Genomic DNA, 22668 nt, shown 5'->3' on the forward strand with positions numbered 1-22668 from the left:
CCCTGGCATGAAGCAATATCAGATGGGACATCAGCAAGAAGCCAGGCAGAAAAGTTCAAAGTACAGATGTGTCCACACAAAACTTAATACACTGTAGCTCATACAAAGATTTTCGCATAAACCATTTTTTAAATGAATCCAGTGTATGAAAAATGAACATTGACTTGCTGTAGTTCACTGTGTGAATTCAAAGTGTTTCAGGTTTGTAAGAAGAGGACAGTACAAAAGCACAAATAGAATAAGCTGGTCATTAGGTAGCGTTCGTCATGTGGCTGTGAATAACTGAAGAAAGCATGTGAGCAGCACATACGAGAGAGCCACAAAAGAAAGGAGGATCAGAATGAATGTTAGAACTTCTTCCTCTTAAGAATTTATTTAACCCACTGACCGCTTCTTTGTTTAATTCAAACTAAAAGCTTACTGAAAGGCCTCTATGGTTTTTGGATAATATATTGAGGATACCTTACCTCAGCGCTTTGGGCTGGTGCCCTTTGGACTGAATGGGGTCTTGGCATTATCCCAGAGCCTTCCACCAAGATGTACCCTATTACTACTGTCCTGATTTTGCCCTCTCTTATTGAGGCCACGTAACTGTGCTTGGCAGTTATGAAAAAAAGGTATGAAATAGAAATTAAATAGAAAGAAAGGTATGACTGCAGCTTCATTAATTTTAGTCCAGTCTGGATGAACTTGGAAGGCTTTCTAGGCAAGGTTTTGAAGTGAGGGAATATTAAGTCACCAATTTTTTTAAACATATCGACACTGACCCTGATTTAATGTTTTCCACATGACTTCGAATACCAGGATTCATAGTTGATCTAACAGGACTTTCAGAGGAAGCTGTCCAAGCACTTTAGGATCACAAAGGTCTTGGAAACCCCATGTCTTTAATATCTGAATGTTGTTAACAAATCAGAAGAGTCTCTGGTCCACTGGCAACTTCACTTTGTCTGTGGTAACCTGATATCAATTATCTCACCAAAGAGAATTTGCTTCACACATAGAGGTGGCTGTTGCCATAACTGGTAAAGACTTAAGATCCACCGACGTTTGGAGCATTGTTTACTGCGGGAACAACTCTGTTGTACTGTGGTTTAGGGCCTTTAAAAACAAATCAGCAGGGGTGGAGGAAAAAAAAAAAGGCTCTGAGGGTATCAATAAGCCCTTCCTGGTTGCATGCTTTGGGATGCATGCTTTGGGATGGGATGGGATGGGAGTATGTGTCAGCTCAGCCTCACTTCCCCCTTCCCTCCCCCTGTGCTGCCCCAGACACTTTTGCATCCTTTCCCTCAGTCTGTTGAATCCTCTACCATGAAGCCCTTGATGTTCCCGTAAAATATGCGGAATGAGTATGCGAGAGACTGGATGGGCTGCTAACCACTCCCTGGGCCGGCAGCTCAAAGCAGAGCAGCTTGTAGCTGAACAGATGGCAGCGTTCAAAATACCTGGGCTCCCAGGAGCCAGGGGCTTGAGTCCCAGCAGGACCGTTTTGGATAGCTATTCCCAGTTGCTTAACAGCAGTCCACATATCTTCCTGTCTCTAACACTCTTGATGAGACCTTCATATCCTGAGGCTCTGCCTGGTTAGTATGCCTGCAATACGTTTTGTAGCACTATTGGTGAAAGCTGGGTTTTCCCCAGTGGTTTTGGGTAATGTTTGCACCAGGAATGATCCAAATATCTAACTGGCAGGAATCCTAGACCTTCTGGGGAGCAAATTTCCTAGGGAGTTATTCAATAGATAAGACATTCTGCCATGTATATATCAATATTTACAATTTCTGGGACCAAATCTGAAGTTTTACTGAATAATTGGAAGAACTCACACATATTTTGACAGTACTAAGTAAGCACCTAGGGCCTTGACTGTAATTTATAATGTGCTTTGGGATTAAAGGTGTGCTGTAAATGTAAAATTATTATTAATAACAGTATCATTGCAAGACTCAAAACAGTGAGCTAGGAACACATATAGGGTGTTCTACGTGTTTGTCAAACCAAACATAACCACTACAGGAGACCGAGTTGTTCCTGCCTTTTATTCGAATGAAGCAGAGAAGCAGTATGAACAAATATGATTAAAAAGACTCACTGGGTTAAATGTACCCCTAATTGCTCTTGCAAGCCAGGTATCAAATTTTGTGCTGTTTTCTAGAGGCTGATTTTTACTCTGCAGTCTTCATCTGATTTTACAGTCAGCATTACTTCAAGCTTATTACATTTGTAACAGGATACAAATACAGCACCATTAATTTAATTTTATTTACATTTCAGACTTATTCAGCTGGAATAAATTGAAAACAATTTGATTGAAACTGTCCTGCAGGACTGACTTTAAGCCCATACAACAAGAGTCCTTTATACATAATGGCAGCATTTAGTACACAAAAGACACCTTCTTGGACTGGAGGATTTACAGGAGTCATTAGCAGATGAGGGAAAAGCAACATTGCCAAGAACAGAGCTAAACTGAGCACTTGTGCTCTGGAGCCCACTTTTCACTGCATGCATCTTTGGAAGAGACCTCTGCTGCAGAGCACAATGACCGTCTATGCACATCTCTGTCTGTGACCTATAGAAAGCAGTTGCTACCTTGGGTGTTTCACTAGCACAGCAGCATCAGGACTCAGGTAAACCTTGATAGAAAAGAAATGAGGAATATCAGTGCTTGTTTTGCAGTGGCCCTTAGAAATCCTAGTCAATGATGGAGAAGCTGTTGTAAAGAGACTTTGCAGAACCAAAAGACCATCCCTACCTTCCAGATGTGAGTATCAAAAAGTCAGTGGATGTGTTGGACTCGATGATCTCAAAGGTCCCTTCCAACCAAGAAGATTCTGTGATTCTGTGATTCTGTATCTGGGCAGACAGAGGCAGTTGATAGGATAAATGGACTCCTGTTTGTCAGTATGATGGGAAGTGGCCAAGCCACTGTCAAACTCTTCATAGGCAGCATAGTGAAGGAGGGTTTTCAACAGAGATTTGGAAAGTTAATGAGGGTCTTTCACTGCTCTTTACCAAGATTCCTTCCAATAACAGCAAGAAAAAAGGCACAGAAATGTTGCTATAAAAATGTTAACAAGTGAGAAATAGAGACTGACAGAGTGATGAGAAGGGAAATGACACTGTCATAGCAAAGGAGAGTTCTTTGGCAGGGTGGGAAGGTCCTTGACAGGAAAGATAAATAGCTTGTGTTTGATGGGGTAAAGAAGAGGAATGTAGTGGAGTGGAGCAAAGAATGTGTAAAATCCTCAAGCTGATGGATTAGGAGGATGATCTTTACAGTAGTATTTTGCAGGGATGTGCACAGACTGAGATTACACTTGGCAAAACCAAAGAGAAGGGTGTTTCAGTAATCAAAATGCAAGACAATTGAATTTTAGCCAGATTGGATAAGGCTTTCTTATGCTTTTAATCATCAGAAGACTAGGCTACTACCAGGATCTTTCCTATCTTGCCTGGAAGTCAAAGGCAGAGTTTTGAAGCATTTTTTCCTTCTGATTATGATTGTTTCATTTTTACCTGAAGGTGTTTTGTTCCAGCTTCTGGCAACCTGCAGCATCCATGAGACAATCCCATTCACATGTGTGGAAGAAGGACATGCTCTCAAAAGCTGTAGGCTGTGGGTCTTTGGTGTCCTGCCACTTCTCTAATTGATCTCTTGTAAGCTCTGCAGGAGAGTTTGAAGGTATCATTGTTAGTTAACAAATCTCACAGATAAGTGAGATTTGTTAGTGCCTATTTGGTGGTGTCTAATAGGTGGGCACTCTGGGTCAACCGCCTTATGGAGCTAGCAGAAGAAAAAAGGAATTCTGTTTCAGACCACTGGGATTTTTGTGATCTGTCACAGTGAGACATCTGGTTATGAAGAAACAGAATTGCCGTCCCGTACCAAACAAATGGACCATATAGTTTAATAATCCCACTGTGATAGTGCCTGGTGAAATGTTTCAGATTAAGTACAGTGAACCTAGCCGAAGACAAGTAGGGAATGACTTACCAACAGGGGAAGTTCCTTTTTAATTCTTATCGGTTAGCAACTAGCCTAGGCCCAGAAGCAAGAGGGTTTATATCCTTTCATAACAAAAGAAAATATGTATTCTATTTAATGAGAACGTCCCCAATTACATTATCCATATAAATGTCTAATCCTTTTTTTAAATCCTACTAATCTCTTAGGCTTAATGTTATCTTATGGGAATGAGCTAATTAGGCATTGTATAAAATGTATTTCCTTTTAACAGTTTTATATTTGCTGCCTTTTATTTCCATTGAACGTCCCTTTGTCCTTGTATTCTGTGAGGGTGAATAGGAACATGTATTTTGCCTTCTTTCTCCCACCCACATTTTCCACATCACAGTCAGAGACCTTCTCTCCAACATACAACTTTCAGTGTTTCCAGACATTTCCCAATAGAATACCATATTCATATCATTTTGCAATTTCTGCCACTTGTATCTGAGAGCCTTGTTCAGCATCCTTACCAAAACAAGAAAGCAGAGCAGGGCAAGAAGATTGTGCCAGTGACTTAAACAAGGGCATTGCTATGATTGCAGGCTAGTTTGCCCCATACTTTAAGTAGGTTGACACTACTTGCATAACTGTTATGCCTTGAGCAAGGGAATCCACTGCGCTCTCCCTTGTGGCACCCCAGTTCCCTTCCCAAGGTATTACAGCTCAAGCAAAACCTGGTGAGGTGCCTCAGTGCCCTCCATCATCCCTTCTGGAGGCACTGTTCTGCCTGTGGAATGGGACCACCACCGCTGCCTCCTCCTGCAGGTTGCCTCTGCCATTGCTCCCTCTCTTCTAGATGCGAGAAGACTCCATGGCAGTGTCAGATCCACCTGTTACAGCTCACTTTGCCCTCCTTTTTCCAAATAATTGTACAGTGGCCATAGCAGGGATTAAGGAGGTGTCTTGCTGCCAAACTTTATCAACTTAAAAATTGATTGCTTATTTTTATGTTTTGTTTCCAGCCCTTTTGCAGGTGTTTGATGGCTCCTCCCCCCACCTTTTATCCACCTTGCCTTTTTAATGGTATCTTGGTAGGGGGTTTTGATATGTATTTTTAAACGACCAAATAAAATTTGACAATTTGTTCACATCCTATACAGCCCTGTAGTGGTACTGGAGTCACTATAGTAAAGCTTAGTTCTTGCTAGAATATAAAGAGCCTGTATGGAGCATGATATAGAAATTGTGAAGGACTTCTATATTCTGGATTCAATATAGCATTTCTTCTGGCTGTCATCCAGGCTTCTCCACATTGATTTTTTTTTTTTCAGAGCTTATACAGGAAGCCAAACAACCTTTCCATTGAACCCAGAAGTAAACTGATCACAAGCCAAAGATGAGTCCTCTCTCTGCAGCTATCTGAACCATTACAGCAGCATTTGTTGAGTGTGCCTTTATTTTTCTGGTTTTAATCTGCAGTGTGCTGACAGCCTCAGAAAGATCCTTCTTAATGGACTTTAATAGCAATGCAGCACTAAACTTATATAGCACCTCCTGTACCAAGGCATCCCAGTAGACTTCCCAAATAATAGAGTTTAAAGCTTCTGCTTTCACGAGCCAAAGGCAAGGCTCAAGAGAGCAAAATTAAGTTTGGGTTTTAAAATATTGACAAGCTTGACATTATTAATTTCAAGAGGTGAATTCATCACTGCCGGAATGCATTGCAGGGGAGAAACCAGGGAAGGATCAGCAGAGACAGCATTGATCAACTTACAACCACACACCTGGATGGGAACCCAGGAATGAAAACCTTTGTTCAACATGCAACAATTGCATGTTTACAGCTGCTTAACCCACTGTAATTAAAATAAGTCATCCAGAAAAGTGACAGGAAGTCTGAAGTCAGGCTTGCTGTATGTAATTTTGAGCTTTCATGCAGTACCTTCTATACACCAGTCTCAAAGCATTCTACAACTATTAACAGGTTATGCCTCTGATAGCAAAAGCATTACAGCTATTGCAAACCAAGACACATAAAGACCAAATGATCTGTGCAAATGAATTCATAGTAGTACTAATAGCAGAAAGCCAGGAGCTCTGGTTCTCAGATTCCTCATCTACCCCTTAGACGATGAAGCTCTCTGAAACTCCAAGAGGCCAATGTGTCAAATGCATTTCTCTTTCACTTTGTTCCTAATCCTAAGAAAGGTTATATATGTGCTATTAAGGATACTATAATGTTAATAACTGTAGCCTTTATGAGGTGTAAAGCAGGTGCCATTTCCTTTCATCAATAGGATTTCATGCTTTTAAAGCCAAGGAAGCAGAAGAACCAAACCTTGTGTTTCCTGAACTGTCCAGTTTTTCAGCAATAAATAAAACCAAGTTGGAAACATCTTGCAAACCACCTGAAACAAGAATACAAGGAGATGCTTAAATGTTTAGAAAATTTATAAGCACAGTTTAACAGATCCTGGTAAGAGATTTTACCTCTTTTCAATGGAATAGGAAACCTATTTCTTAACTATCTGCACAAGCTGACGAAAGCTGCTTCTGAACTGTGGCTGCAAAGTTCAAGACAGGTCACACTTTCCAATAGGAAATAGAGCACATGCTTTCTGAAGATTACAACCAATATATACTTTTTGGTTCCATATCTTTAAAAGTTAAATGCATCTTCAAATGATTACAGCTAGCTTTTTATTCTCAAGTTACTTATCACATGTCTAATAAATCTGTGAGCACCAATCACTGCATCAAGCTACAAGTTCCCATTTGAAACTCCTAAAATATTTTTTTATAATGGCAATAAATTATTTTGATTCAGACAGCATAAGTAACTGCAGCTTATAGATATTATGCAGAACTGAGCTTGGAAATAAGGCATTTTTATTTCTCTGCTGTAAGATTGCCCTCCTTGATTTTCAAACCATTCTCAGACATTTTGCTGCCAGGCAAAAGGTGACATGTAAAATAAGCTGTTGGAAGGAAAGGGTATGACTGAGCAAAAAGTATGCACAAAAAAGGCTAAAAGAGCTTTTCTCTGAAAGAGAAAGTTTATAACCAAACTCAAGCAGTGGAAAAAAACTAGTCTGAGGATTCAGACTATTCTTATCATCCAATATATGAACTCCACCCTTCCCCAAGGTCATTCTCTCCTTCTTAGAAAAGAAGCCCATTTACAAGCCTTTTTTTTTAGAGTGACTTCTGAGGTGTGAGGAGGCACATAGCTCTGACTGAGCTCTGTCTGGATAGGAACCAATTATGCCCTGCACCTAATCCACAAATTTGCAGCATGATTTCTTTTCACCTATGGACAGAGCATCTGACTTTGGAAACCAAAATGCTGAACTGGTGCCCTTGGGCTCTCCTACGGTTGTTTGCTGTCAGGAGAACCCAGCTGGGTAAATCAGGTAAGAGATATCAAAGGCCCAGTTCTGTCACTTTAAGAAAATACTGGACCACTGTCAGTGCTATCCTATGCAGAAGCTACTTCTTTGGGTTAAACAGACCCAAAAAATGAAGTATTAGTGCTAGTTCCTTCCAGCATTCAAATGGGAAAATGATGAAGAGGTGTGTTATTCTAAATGCCCGAGCCCCACAGAGGCACAGCATAAAACATGAGGCACGCCGCATGGCAGCGCTCCCCTTGGCTCATGCATCAGCCTGCACGAGCTGGGAAATAGGCAGTAAAAAACAGATGCATGCTGTCTTTTCTGTCATCACATCCAAAGCTGGGGCAAATAGTCATCAAGAAGAAGCTGACGATGGTACTCAGTAAAGGAGAAAGTCAGCCTAGGACAGGTCACAGACATCCAAAAGGACCAGACAGCAGAAGACAAAGGATCAGACAAAGAAAACTCATAGGTATTTTATAGGACTGGCATGTCTAATCAGGTGGCCCTTCCTGAGAGGTGCGGCCAGCTGGGCAGGGACTGAGAGGGACTGAGAGGGTGAGGGACTGAGAAGCAGCTTTAGTACCTTGCAGCTTGAGGGAGGAGAATGGATGCTCACAGATTGTCTGGGGAAGACCTGAGCTTTTTGTTAGGTTTTATCCAGGGTTTGCGTGGCACGGGAGGGCAAAAGTGGGGAGAAAGAGTTTAATAAGTGGGTACTTTAGTCTGATTTTTTTAGTGGTTTTATACATGTAGAGGATTTTATGCGTTTCGTTCAGGATCCCAGTGCTGCTGGGCACTGTCAAAACATAAACCACCAAGGCAATTCTGTCTTGATAAAGTTACCAGCCAGGAACAGGGAGCGCAGAACAGATCAATATATAATGTGGGAGTCATCGGCAAACCACCTGCTTAACCAATGTCTAACAGCCTGTCTCCAGAAATAGACTACAAGACAAACATGGGTGTAAGAGATTCTGCAGCAAATAATTATGGATTAAGCTACAGCTAACTACTGATAGATTGTCTCTCATCTGCTTTTATACTGCCTCACCTATGGCTGCAGTCTTCATGCATTTTACTTCAAACTTTATTTTCACCCTCCTGAAAAAAAAGCTAGCCATAGTCCTCTTGCAGGGTATGAATTAGAGCCTAGGTTTCAGTGTAAGCTGAACCCAAACTGGACACAGCTGAAACCTAGAGAGCAGAGTTTAATTTTAGTAGTCCTTCAGTGCCACCTCGTCTCCTAAGCCTGTATTTTCCAGCCTCTCGATTGCCCCTCCTTTTCCTCCAGCTTACTAGAAGCCACCTGGTTGTTTCTAGCAAAGCTGAAACCCAAAATATCACAACATGCTCCGTTTCTTCACTGCTCCACTCTCTTCAAGAGCCTAAAAAGATACTACCTGAATGGGCTCGCTGGCCTGAGTGCTCAGCCCTGGGTGCTCACTGGTGAGAGGAGGGGAAAGAACATGGTTTGCGGAGCCACACTGACACCTGCATGAAAGCAGCGATGGGAAGCTGGCAAATTAAAGGCTTGGGAGGATGATGTCCTGCATTGGAGTAGGTTAAAAACAATTAGACCACCTCACTATCTTCTTTACAAGGCAAAGTACTGCAACAGCAAGAGTAGCCACGAGGTTGTCCCACAGCAAGGTGGCTGACAAGGCACACACGTGGTCAAGTGTTGATACGGGGTCAAAGAGAAGAGAGAATAAAGTACCTTGGGAGAGATGAGAGACCTTGACAACAGGAAGACCAAAAAAAATCAGGAACAGACCTTGGGACAGATTGTGTGATTAAGTGGAGCTGGAGATAATTGTATTTTAAAGATCTCCTGGGGAATGGGCTCAGAATAGAAGCAGCAGCAGGGCTGGATCTGTAGCTATGTAGATAGCTAGTGCCATATTTGTTAGCATGGAGAAGGAAATGGAGAACTGTGGTCTACATGGGTAAATTTCTTTTTAGCAGGTCAGTGCACAGTTAGACAGATTTGCCAATACTAGTGGTGTAACATTGCCCTGCACAGGCTGTTGTAAGTCCCAGGGCTATACTAAATGAAACTGCTGACAGAAATACTAGTCTCCGGAGATTATTTGTTCACAGCCTGCTGTTTGGGAATAATGCAGGAAGCTGGAGAAGAGATAATTTTTTAACCATCTTCAGGTATCTCAGTTCAGCATCACCTGGATGTTCACCCCAGTTATTCCTTATTCCTGACCAGATGTTTCTGATTTTTTACAGAGTAGAGACTTGCTGCAAGCTGTGATATTCATAAGCAGGATAAATGTCCAGCTGCCAGATAGCTCTCCCCATCCATTCATATGATGTTCAGTCAACAGGTGCTGAAATCTCCCCTCTGAATAAGTAGATGGTTTTCTATCAGAAGCCCAAGAAAAGTTATCCACTCTCTCGTTTAAGGGTCTACAGGAAAATACCACCCTTGCAGGGTTTCCCTAAGCTGGAGAAGCAGTAGAACAGCCATGGCAATGGGCCCTATGGCTGACTGCCTTAACATTTCAAGCTATTTCCCTTGCCTTTTTTTCCCAGATTTGTTTAATGAAACCATGACAATAGCATAGGTGTGGCTGCTGCTGGTAACAAGGCTACTAATATCTTTAGCACAGGCTAAGCAATTAAATGTAGGCATACCTAGTAAGCAGAAATACTAACTTGTGGCCATGCCGTGCTGTAGGACTTGAAATAGGATTTCCTTCTCTGCACAAAAAAATAACATTTAATGGTTTTGATAGGACTTGCCACCTCAGTCTGGCTACTGCAGCCATTCTGACTTTTCAGCAAGACATTTGTCATGCAGGAAGAGGTGCAAGGAAAGTCCAGGGGTTTAGTACATGTGTCTGAGTACCAGGATGGTGAGAGGGACAGGGAGAGAGGATACAGGAGCAGGGGAATGGGGTCAGGGAGGCACACATACATAGGGTGTGAATTGAGGCAACCGGACAAACAGCAGCAGCAGGAGCCTGAGTAGCTCATCATTTAAATGGCCACCAAGTGAAATCCCCAGCTACAGCACTTGTGACAGTACCACCTCCCACTGGAGCAACCAAGCACATCCTGTGATGCACCTGAAAGTGGGTGATGCTGGTGGTGAATTCCCCTCAAACAGGGAAAAGTCCCCATTCACTGCCCTCTCACCTTCTGTCACCACAGGAGCAGACCAGGCATCCTGCAGCCCCAGTGAAACACCTCTTGGTGTCACAGGTCCTTTCACACCAGATGCACTCTTGTGTTTATTCTTGGCTATACATACTGCTTACTGGCAGCAGTAAAGATTTTCAGTATCACTTTTGTTATTTTAAAACTTTGTTCTGCCTCCATAAATTGGGTAGATTGGACAGTACATGTGTACATATATGCTGGAGAAAAGAGCAAAAAAAAGGAAGCTGTATCCAAAGCTTGTAATGAAATACCAAGCTCTTTTATCAGTATAAAAATAAGGGTAATGTCTTCCTCTGCCCTTGACAGCTGTATGCAGCATCACACACCCCCTCACAGCATCACAGAGGCTATCCTGAGATGTCAATCATGAGGACACAGGTCACCCCTTTGAGATGTCAGTCCAGTCACAGGTGAGTGCAGGTGAGTGCCTTTGCTGGCTGCCCATGCATGCATGCAAACTAGCAAGTCTTTGAACCCCTTGCTGGAGAGCTCTCCTGATCTTTTCACAGATGTTGTGCAGATACACTGTGCTGCAGTGAATATGAGCTGCACCTAGTGGGCTTTGCCTTGGCCATGCCTTCAGTGCATCGGATGTGTGTGCTAGTGCCAGCTCAGTGTGTATAAACCGCCAGCTCCCAGGTTTTGGAATTTAACATCTTGAACCAGAGCAGGACAGTCTTGTTTTCTTTAAAAAGGGGTACTCATCTTGCAGTATATGCAGCACGGAGTCCCTTGCCTGGTGGCTGTAGCTCTTTTCCTTGCACAACCGAGGGCTGGGTGAAAGACCTTGGGTGTGAGAGCAGCCGTCTCCCTTTGCAATTAATCAGCATGGCCAGAAAGTGCTGGGGTAGAAGCGAGAGGGTCACAGTGTGTGGTCTTCCCTTGGGGCCGAAAGTAGGGAGGTGATGTGCCTGTCTGAGAAATGCAGGGAGCCATGCTGAGAGTGAGTAATGGCTATCAACACCTATTCCCAATCATGCTGCCTGGAGGACTTGTGTCCCCGCCTGATCACACACGTGAATGAGCTCACATTAAGGAGACCCTCCTACTAATTGCAGGTAACAACAGTACTTCACTAATAAGCACAGTCAGCTCACATCTCAGAACTGTTGTCTATAAATTGCCTTCAAAAGCTGGTAGAAATTCCTGGATAGGGTTTTTCGAGCTTTTCTTTGAAACCAGGAAAGCAGAAAGCTTTCTTCCCTGGAGAACTGATTAGAAATAGGCCTACACTGACATGGACTTAATCCAGCTTTGACTATGAATATCAGAATAGGAAAATAAAGCAGTTTGTCCCAGATCCCATTTTGAGGTGTTCAAGAGAAATCGTCGTATCACTTCAGAAATAGATGCTGTTACAGACAAAGCTACTGTGCCAGCTTTTCCCTTGGCCTCCTTAAACCTCTCACGTCCCTGTTAACCGCTGCTGGGGAGTTAATAAAGGAATGAGTAAACTCAGCAGGCAAAACAAGTGACAGTCCCAGCAATAATGACCAGCTTCGGGAGGCTAATTGCAACAGTAAGGGCTTGAGGATCCCTGCTCAGAAGTGTCTCAATTTTTGTATTGCTTCCCATGAACTCGCTGATGCATTCCCTTTTCCCATCATCCTGTTACTCTTTTCTCCATTGCTATGGTTTCCACCTGTGGTATTTCACTGAACTATTTTCAGCTTGTTAACCATTGACCTGTCCCCATGTTCCACCTCCTGCTGTCTCCTGTCAGCAGCCTTCAAGATGCACCCTGTAACCTGTCCCTCTGTTGAAAGGTTGCCTGTAAAATGTAATAATCCTCCTGAAACCCATTTGCAAACCCAAATAGTAACTCATCCTCACTCTCCTACATGGGATAGGGGTGGTTAGGCATACATGATCCAGTGTTTCATTCCTGTGCCAGCAGTCAGCTCCAAACCTGAGTGTGAGTATTTGCGCTGGTCTTCTGGCCAGACTCTTACTCCACTCACATTCTCATTTGTCCCATGAATCCACACATTTGTAGCCCATACAGGCCAGAGTCACTGCTGAAGTCAAAGGTGGGTTTGGGAAGCTGGAGGGGTCAGTGCACCTTCAGAAAGTGAAGTTAAGAAGGTGCAATGAATCTGTTTCCATCTCTGCTACCTGCTCCAGGACTTTTACATCCCCAAACGCTTACAGCCACTTTCCCTCCCATCTGCTCATAAGAAGTCCTCCCTCTCGCAGGAGCTGACTGGGACTCCAGGACCATCTATGTACTTGGGGTGTGTGTTATATTATAATATGGGATGGAGAGTCCAAAAGAGGTTCAGACAGGGCTTGCCATGCCTGCTGTTGTGGGAAGGAAAGGGAAGGCTGCTCCTTGTTCTACGTGGAGACGTCAGCACCTCCAGCAGTAGCCCCACACCATACGGTCAGTCCCTCTTTCTGCAACAGTGGTAGTATCAACAGTTAGGCAGGAACAAAATAAGGATCAGCAGCTAGAGTCTCACAGCTGCTTATACCAGGGACCATGGCCATGCAGCTCAGGTGCTACAGCTTCTCACTCATCCAGTCTGCTCTCCACATTCTGTCTTGTATACAACTACTAGTGGTGTTGCACAATTCAATTTCTTCGTCTTGCAGTTCAACCAAGGTTTCTCCACATGGCTAGTATCTTGTCAGAAGCTTCTCCGTAACCACTGCTTCACTTCCAGATTCCCAGTCCTAACTCTCCCAGTTCCCTGAAAACCATTCTTTTACACCTTGCTGCTCTGGTTTCTTATCTGCTGCTTTGCTCTCTAGGTTCTCCTCAAGTTCCTTGCCTGACTTCGAAACAAAATGCAGTACCTTGGCTTCAGAAGTAGCCTGTTAGAGTGAAATGCTTTGCAGCTTGACAGAGGGAGATACAGAGATCCCCTGCTGTGTTTCTAAGGAAAATTCAAAACCTCAGCATTCTGCTTACTCACCTTCAAAGAGCACCATCTCCTTGCCCTCTGGCATGTACCCCAGCTCCTCCAAACTGGAGTTGCAGCTCTCCCCTCAGGGTAAAAGACTCCTTCAGATCTCAGCGTTTCCAGTCCAGGGAGAGGAGAGCAGAGCATGCCGCAGCAGTTGTGTTACTACAGGAGGCAGGGCAGGACCCTCCAGCAGCCCCTCACCTACTCGCCTCCTCTTCCTCCCTCTCCAGCCTCTGTCCAAGGCCAGTGGCTGCTACCCTGGCCTGGGGAGGACCAAGCTGCTCAGGGCCTCTACCTCCTCCAACCTTCCTTGCTTGTATTCTGCCATCTCCTTGACACAACAGGCAGAGTGGGAAACTTTGGGGCTTCCATCCCGGAGTCAGAAGGCAGCACAGATTTAACAGGGTGGGGCAGAAGGTTTGAGCATCACCACGAGCGCTGGTCAGTCCAGCAGATGCTCCTGCACAGCATGACAGTTGTGGCTGACTGCACATCCTCCTCCCTGCCAGCCTGCACGTCCACCTGGAGTCTGCCCAGCCACTTGGAGCCAGCAGCTGGGGAAACATTTCTCGGAGGGGTTGATCTGCAAGGCAAGGGGACTGAGCACAACTGTGGCAGCTCAGTCGTACGGCATAAAGGAAAGCCGTCAGTGTGCACACAGCAGGGGAAACTGTGCCATGGGTACAACTGTTAACACTTTAAACTTGTTTTATAACAGCGTCAGACAAATTTGAAACAGCTGCTCTGTATGCTCTTCATTTCCAGCGGCAATGTTTTGGGTTTTTTTTACTTGCTGTAAAAGAAATTGGTGCTGCTGCTGTTTACAAAATTACCCGGGCTGCACTTACGACTTCTAACTTCTGATCTTGCTGTGATCACATGGATACCATAAACGGCAAGATCAGGGTTTGCTCAGCTAATGTTGGTGCCACAGCCCTGAAAAAGCTAAATGTTGAATACATTATGGAGGGGAGCAGGCAGGGGCAGCAAGGGAGAACTGAAGGCTCCCATTTCACATTTTCTTAAGACCTTTTGTCATTGAACTACTGAACGCTTTCTCATGCTGCCAAGCAATTAAGCCTCCCTGACACTGGAGCGTTTATGAGAGAATTACTGCTCATCTCAGCCATGCTCAGAAACACCAGGTCAGAAGTCAGAGAACTGATAAACCTATTGAGGTGCCTGGAAATATGTTCAGCTGCTGAGTCTCTGGTCTGACATCTTCAGAGCAGCTGAGGAAAGAGCAGAAATGGCTTATATTCAAACAGATTGCCAGGGGCAGGCACCTTCCCGTCTAATGAAGGCTGAGCTGTTTTATATTTATACAAGATGAGGGTTTTATTATGCTTGTTTATATGTGCTGCAGTAGGACCCAGAAGACCTAGGTGCAGATGAGGACCCTTTGCGCTAGGCATTATGAAAATGCAGAAGAGAAGTCAGATGAAGAAAACAGAGGAAGTATATAAATATCACTGATCTTCTACCTTTCCATTTAACCATATTCTTTTGGCCTAGCTTCCACTTTTAAATGGAAGGACACGTACAGCGCTTTATTTAATTTTAAGGCTTTAATTTATAAACCAAGTAGTCGCATCCAAGATGATTTGGGACACCACTGTTAAGTGAGCCAGGACCCTGGGGCAGAGGCGGCAGGTGTTGGGGGTTGCTAAAGGAGCACCCAAAGCATGAGCTCTGCAAGAGGGCACAGACTCTGCATCGGTTGCTATATTGGGAGTTGAGCAATGTGAATGCTATTACTAGATCTGCAGGTGCCACCTTCTGTGACCCTGGGCAGCTCGTTTCAGTTTCCAAGGCTGTTTTCTTCCTGGTAAAATTGCTGTAATAATGCTTACCTCTTTTTAAAAAGGTAAGCTTACCTTTTTTTTTTAAAAAAAAAGGTGCTGGAGATCATTTGCTAAAAAGAGCTTTCCAAGGCTAAGAATGGTCTTTGCTGAGTTTGCTATCCAGCACAATGTGATCATCATTACACATTCATAAGTTTCATGGTTTATAATAATAAAAGTCTTGGCTTATATAGAACATCTGCAGGTTTATTTTTCTGTGAGTGATTTCAGTATTAGTCACTGTCATATCTGTGTGGGGTCGCTACCCACTTTTGTTTTCTAGGCATCCTCTCTCCTTTTATTAAATCATGTCTAATGTTTTGATTTCTTTTTTTTTTATTTTAAATATTTTATCTGACATTTTTAGACTAGCCTGGAATGTTTGTTTAATTGCACTCAATTTTTTGCATTTGTGCTTTTCTCAAAGTGCCCTGGATTACATAAGGGACAGAAAGGGGAAGTAATACATCTGTGAAACAAATAGAAATATTATTAATAATAATTGCTTCTCGGTTAGTCATATCCATACAAATTGCAACTGGCTGTGTTAAGAGTTTTCTCTTTCACCTTGGACCCTCCATCCAGCCATTAATTGCAAAGAAATGGCACTTAGTCACAGTAATGATAACAACAGCAATTCCTTATTTCTAAAAATGCCATCCAGTGAAGATTCATTTAACAGACTGGCCATGAGATTATTATTGTTTCCATTTCAGAAAACGAAACTGAGGCACAGAGAGACTTAAAATAACTAGAAGAATGTCAAAGTCCTGACTCCAAATTCTGTGCTGTAACTCTGTAACTATTTAAACTTGGCCTTTAGTTTAGTTTTCAAACTTATGTTTTATGTTTTAAAAAGACACAGCCACAAAAACCTTCTAATCTACATGACTCATAAGTTGATAATTCACGGCTGGTTACTTTTTTTTTTTTTTTTTTTTGCTTTGTCAACACAACTGATGTTGAGAGCCAAGATGAGCTCAGCTTGCCTTCTTTAACCTGGAGACTTCCTCCAAGCAGCAAAGAAAAACGGAGTTGGATTCATTGAAGCCCAAGCCAGAGGCTAAGGTGCAGGCAGTTCTCTCTCCAGACTGCTTGCACTGACACCTAACTTAAACGAAATGAATAAGCAAATCTTGAGGCATTCAGCTGGATCACACCCTGCTATGCCAGGTGCATACAAAAACCAAGTTATGCTTTTCAAATGTAGAAAATGAGATAACCTATGCATGGAAGAGCAGGCATTTGGAAGCCTGGCAGCCTTGGTCCCGATTCAGCCAGTCTTTGGCAGAGTTCAGTTGCCTTTTCCGAGGTCACATCTGTGTGGCTGACTCGCTGGAGGTTAACGTCTTCATGGTCTGTAGCCTATGCCCTGGGCTCTAGCAAAACATCGTAATTGTTCACCTTTATCGTTAGCTATGACTATAGCTCAGACATGTCCTCTCCACTGCCCTTTCCCACATACTCGCTTTATTGTTCAGCCTCAATACAGGGTTTAACAGGAATGATCTTCCAAAAGAAAAGATTTCACTAAGAATATCTGCCTACTGGAGAGGAATAAAAAGTGATTATTTCAATCAGTTCAAGAGTCTCTCTAACAGATTGGCACCACATGAGTCACTTTTATCATTTTATGGTAATTTAGATCTCAAGATGAGAAGGAAGACACACAATACTTGTGACATTCTCCACCTGCTCCACTTTACGATTGTGCACGTGTACCTCAATTGGGCAATCATGTTTATACAAAAATAAACAAACCCCAAATGTTCTGATTATATACAGGCAGAACCTTTTCTAGTATATCTGAAAAAAGGGAGTAGTTGAGAAACAATGGTATTTAATTATGGCTTGTAAATCTGGTAGAGTTTTGCCTCCCGATCCTGGGAGGTCTCTTACCACGTTTATTCCTGCAATGGGGCCGCACTGAGAACAAGCGAGAAACACCTCAATGAGAGGTGAGAATCAGAAATCACCACAAGAACATTTTCCATATACGTCCTAAGCGTTTCTCCCCTTAGAGACATCTTTTTTACATCTTTTACTAAACTCCATGTGTCCTGCTGGCAAATACCTTCAATTTTTGTTTATAATTTTAAAAATGAATGTATGGTTATGATTTCTCCCCAAAGGCAATTGTTCCCTGGCCAAACTGTAAATATCAGATTTTTAAAGTATTTCAGTGTCTGCAAGCTGTATTTTGGTTGCTCTTTTCTGCATTCTCTCTGATTTGTCTGCAAAAAGATGTGCAGAGAAGAGCTGCAGGGCCACTAGTCCCATTTAGAAGGATTACCACCTTCCCTATCTACTTCATGCATTTGGATATGCAGAACTAAAATTACATCAGCTGTTTCTGTTGTCATATAGTTAAACTGTTGCTCACTAGTCCTCTTCAGTCATCACTGTTTTTTTAAGTCACTTTTCTACCACTAAGTAGGTTTTTCCCCACCCCAATGCGTGTTTACAACACATCTTTGCTTCCCAAGGTTGAAACATGCTTTGCTGTATCTGGACCATATGATGACTTTCTGTGCATGAATATTCCCAGCCCTATCCCACTAATACCCTGCATATGCTGTTTATCCATTTGTCTCTGGATGCTTATACATTAATTTAGAAAGCATCCGGGGCTTGGACTCTCTGGATGAAAACAAACTTGAGAAAATATGAGTCAGTACTGAAACTCCTCCGGGAGCCAGAGGCCTGGCTCAACAGGAGATCTGGTGGAGGATGAGCCCACACACCGAATGGAGGTTGCGATGCCCTGTTCGTGACTGCGTTTGTTTCAGATCAGCTGAACCAGTTTGCCCTCTGCCAGCCTCCAAAGAAGCATCGCACACTGGTACTTCCCCTCCTGCCATGTCGCACTACAAAAGCACACTTTCTGATGGTTGCAAATGGATGGATATGATTAGAAGAAATGTGACACAAATCAAAACATTAAAAAGTTTAGAAAAGCAGACATAGATTAAGATCAACACACTCAATTTTCAGAAAACAACTGAATGGATATATCAGTAATTTAAATTTTGTGTTGTTTAAACAAAGTAGGAAATACCACAATTATACAAATACAGTGTTGCAAAAGTCATACTTAAAAAAAAGACCAAATATATTATTATAAACATATGGCATGACAGCATCAAAGCACACATGCTCCCTCTTCTCTGTCCCATAGCATTCAATTGTACTGTAATCCTAAGGATTCCCCTTTCCCTCCTCCCCCAGACTATTCCTCCTTAAGGCATTAGTAGTAGGCAGAATTAGAGTTGTGCAGGTGTCTTTATCATCATCATTCATAATATGTGTTTGCTTTGTGTAATAACACTACCCCTAAACTCTATGTTTTTCTTATGCTTAACTTTGGAGTGAATTACCACACCACCTTAGGGTTTTTAAAAATCTGAATTGCTTGGCAAACTAGCCAAGCAAAACTAGCCAAGGCAAAAATTTGATATTATCCCAACATAACTTTACAAAATCAAGAAAAGTTTATTTGAAATGACACAGGAGTACTGAGCAGAGAAAATGCTTCTCCATGACATCTGTAATACTTGAAAGCTTACTCAACACGAGCTCCCTTTAATAGCAAATGAGAACATGCAAACTATCAAATCATCCTTAAAAAGCCAGTATGTACCCTTTATCTGAGGGGAATTTACAGACTTTGGTAATAGTACAGGTAGCCAGCATATGAGACAATTTTAATTTTCAGTTGACTTAATGACTTAAAGGACTGAGTTAATGAGGCTAGGGTTATTTTGTTCAAGTACTCACTTCTATTGGTGCACTGAGCAGTGCTGCCTCAGCAGCTACGCTCCTCAGTAAAGCTGTGCCAAGAGGAAGCTCTCATGCTTCAGTGCTCAGGGTGGTATGCAGCCACAGACACTTTACAGAGGGCTGGCAGTTGTACCAGTTAATGTGTCAATGAAAACTCTCTCAATACACATCCTGTCTTCATCACACCATGTCAGTCTTACATTCAATAATGTTATTGCATTCAAAGTCGCTGCTCAGGAAGAGCAGTGACTGTATGAGCTACTGAGGCACCAACGGCCCACTTGATGCATCAATAGGGAGTCAGGTAACCCCAGACTCAACAGTTTGATAAAACAACCGCTATTAATAAACTGTCATAAATCTGTCTCTTCAAAAGAGGCCTGCTTTCATGATTTCAATTAAATTCCAACTTTTTATTAAAAAGTTTTAAGCATGTGTGTATATGTATTCCATTACTACTTTTTTCTCTCCCACAAATTAATTCGATATGAAACTCTTTAAGAATGTTGCATATTCAAGTCAAAAGGTTGTTGGCAGAATTAATTTGTTACTCACAAAGACCCATATACTCCGAGCTTTGTTGAGGATGTTTATTACTTTCAATGTTCAGCAATGTTGGCTTTGAGTGCAACACTGAAATTGAAGTATAAGATGGGTAACAGCACCTCAAGAATCTATCAAAATTCCACCTTCATTATTGCCACACCAGTATTTTTCCACATAGCATTTTTCACTCTGATCAAAAACCAAATTCTAGGAGGGGGGCAGCAGTATTTCCACTTCACAGACAACACCAAGGTACAGCTAGTCCAAGAGCGTAACTTGCTCAAGGCCATTTGCTAAACCCATACCAGAAGCACAATCCCCATCACTCAGCCATCAAGTCCAGATGCTAGAGATTCCCCTCTGCTTTCCTGTCCAAGGTCGGCAGCCGGTAATGGCCTTTGCACAGTGCCTGTGGCACGCTTCCCTGCCTGCCATACCTTACCTCTCGCAGGTCCCTTTCTCTGGGGCCAAAACACGAGGGCCAAGGTGGCCCCCTTCTCCCAGCTTCAGCCAGCCTTCAGCTTTAGCGTCCTCAGGCAGCGAGTGTTGCCGACCACAGGCAAAGAATTCCCAACATACTTTAGACACCTAACCAATTTTATTTTATACTGACGGAAATCGAGGACCAACACCTACAGAAGAAACGACAAGATGGCCCGTCGTCCTCCAGGCCCTCCCCAGCCTCTAGGCCTCCCTCCCAGCTGTCAGAGGAGAGACCTGGTACGGAGGCAAACGGAACCCACGGGGAACGAGGCCTGGTCCACTCCCGCCCCGCCTGGGTCCCTCAGAGGAGGCCAGAGATCCCAAAGAGACCCCAAGCGCGCACAGGCCGCATCCCGGGCTGGCTGCGACCAGCCCCTCTCGGCGAAGCAGTTCCCAGCCCAGAGCCTGAGCCTGGGTCCCGACCGCGGCAGCCCGGACAGATCCCGGCCCGAGAGGACACAGGAGGGGGTGCGGGCCCGCCCGTCCCCCGTCGACCCCCCCCCCTCGTTCAGCGCGGGGGCGGCCCCCGGGGACCCGCTCGCCACCGACCGACTTCCGCGTCGCAGACCCTCCGCGCATGCGCGGCCAACACCGGCACCCCCACCCCGCCGGTCTTCCCTGGCTGTACCACTATGTGCCTAACGTGTGGGTAGGGGCAAAAGAGGGCGGCGGCCCCAGGTATCTCTGTAGGGCTCAGTCCCCCGCAAGCCTCCCCACAGAGAAGTCGGTTTCCTTCTCGAATCTGTGGGTGCCTGCCAAACTTGTTCCTCTCCTAGTTCCCACCCCCGATCTAACCCAACTCCCCCCGACGATGGGCTATGGTATAAGCCATTCCCAGCTGATCCGGTGGCTTGGCGAAACCATCCCGCTCAGGACAGGGGGAAGCAAGGCGCCGGAGCGGGCGGAGGGGGGACGGGACGGGGACGCATTGTTGAGTCAGGGGCCGAGCGGCGGGGGAGGGCGGGCGCGCCCCGCTGCGACAAGCGGGGTCGTCACAGAAACCGGCGGGCGGGAGGGGCCGCCGCAGAGAGCTCCGCGCCGTTACCCCGCTCCCCTGCGGGCCCGGCCGGTAGGGCGCGGCCGCCCCCTTCCCGTGCCCTCCCCTCCACCGCCTCTCCAGTGGTCGCGCCCGGCTCCAGCTGACCGGCCTGGAATCCCGGCTGGGAGCCCCGCGCCCCCCCCCGCCGCCGCTGCCGCCGCCGCCCCGCGCACCGGCCCCGCCATGGGAGACGCCGGCAGCGAGCGCAGCAAGGCGCCCAGCCTGCCACCGCGCTGCCCCTGCGGCTTCTGGGGGTAAGCCAGGCCCGGGGCGAGGAGGGGGCTGGGCTGGAGCCGACCCGGCCTAGCCCGGGGAGGGGAGGGGGGCGGGCGGCGAGGGCGAGGTGGCGGGGGGCCGCTGCCGGGCGGGGGTAGGGCCGGGCCTGGTCTGGCGGGCAGGCCGGCTGGCTGGCCGGCCGGGGCGCCGGGGCAGGTCGTAGCCCTGGGCTCGGGCCTGTCACAGAGGCCGAGTCCGCAGCTCGCCCAGGGGCGGGGGCGGCCGCTGGCCCCCGCCGGGCGGGCCGCAGGGGGTGGCCGCTTGAGGGAAGACGGGTATCCCCCCGCCTCCCGGCGTGTGGCGGGGTGTGCCGCCTCCCAGGGGGCCCGGGCGGGGGTGGCGGCGGGTGACCCGAGGCGGGGGGGAGAGGGAGTGGGGGTGGAAGGTGGCTGCTTTGCCTCCGGGGCGCGGGGGGAGATCGGCGGCCTCCCTGGCTGCTCGGCGGAGGGAGGCCTGCTTGCTTCCCCAGACACGCAGGTTTCCTGGAGCGGTTGCCTCCCCTTTGGGGCTGCGGGCTGCGCTCCGGGGCCTGCCTTTAGCTCCTCGCAGGCGCGGATGGGTAATGCGGGCCCCTGGCTGCCCGGTGTCCTGGGGCGCCGTGCCCGGCACGTCCCTGCCGTGCGCCCAGGAACGGGGAGCTCTCTCTGCTCTTCACTCAGGGCAGCATAACTTATGAAGGAAAAAGGCTAAGGACAAAAATACACATTTTTCTCCACCTCAGCAAGGCAGGGGGGGTCATAATAGATAAGGGCCTTGGCTGTTGGCTGATCCCCTTTTAGAAAGAAGGAAGTAGGGTCATTCCTGTTTGCTAAAGGTGAAAAAAAGTAAGCCTGGACCTTGCTAAACTCCTGTCACCTCAAGGGTCATGTCTGTTGAAGATTTTTCCGTTATTGATTTTTTTTTTTTTTTTTTTAAATCAGTTGTATCATGGCAGCTGGTATACTGGCAGATACACATGATCATAAAGTGTCTTTAATGTATATCACAGAAACATTAGTCCCTAATGTTCTTATTTATGGAAAGTTCAAAGAATATGTGACTAAATTGACTTTTGAGAGCCCACCTGAGATTTATACTTGTCTCTGGTTGTACCTTCTTGGGATTTATGTCATACAATTTAAGGTACTCTGGGGGAGTGGAGGCTGAGAGGAAAGCGATGCAGTAAGAGTGATTTAGTGATGTCACTGTACACTTGGTTGCTTTATTGGAGTGACAGGATTTTAAATGAAATCCCTTTTCTGAGTTATGACAGGAGCCTGAACTGCAA

General features: G+C 45.2%; 1 protein-coding gene across 3 annotated transcripts in view; it reads left to right on the top strand.

Moving 5' to 3' along the window:
- Positions 1 to 20959: 20959 nt before the first annotated feature.
- ZFAND3 (zinc finger AN1-type containing 3) overlaps positions 20960 to 22668 on the top strand; it is a 149507-nt gene continuing 147798 nt past the window's right edge. For 2 of the 3 annotated variants that reach the window (XM_074165111.1, XM_074165115.1), the window contains exon 1: positions 21309 to 21379. In XM_074165111.1, coding sequence (XP_074021212.1) covers positions 21309 to 21379 — 71 coding nt within the window. Of the gene's footprint in view, positions 21380 to 22668 lie in introns of all 3 variants that reach the window. The other variant, XM_074165103.1, reaches the window with a different exon arrangement.

The sequence above is a fragment of the Numenius arquata genome, chromosome 2, assembly GCF_964106895.1.
Source record: "Numenius arquata chromosome 2, bNumArq3.hap1.1, whole genome shotgun sequence".
NCBI lineage: Eukaryota > Metazoa > Chordata > Aves > Charadriiformes > Scolopacidae > Numenius > Numenius arquata.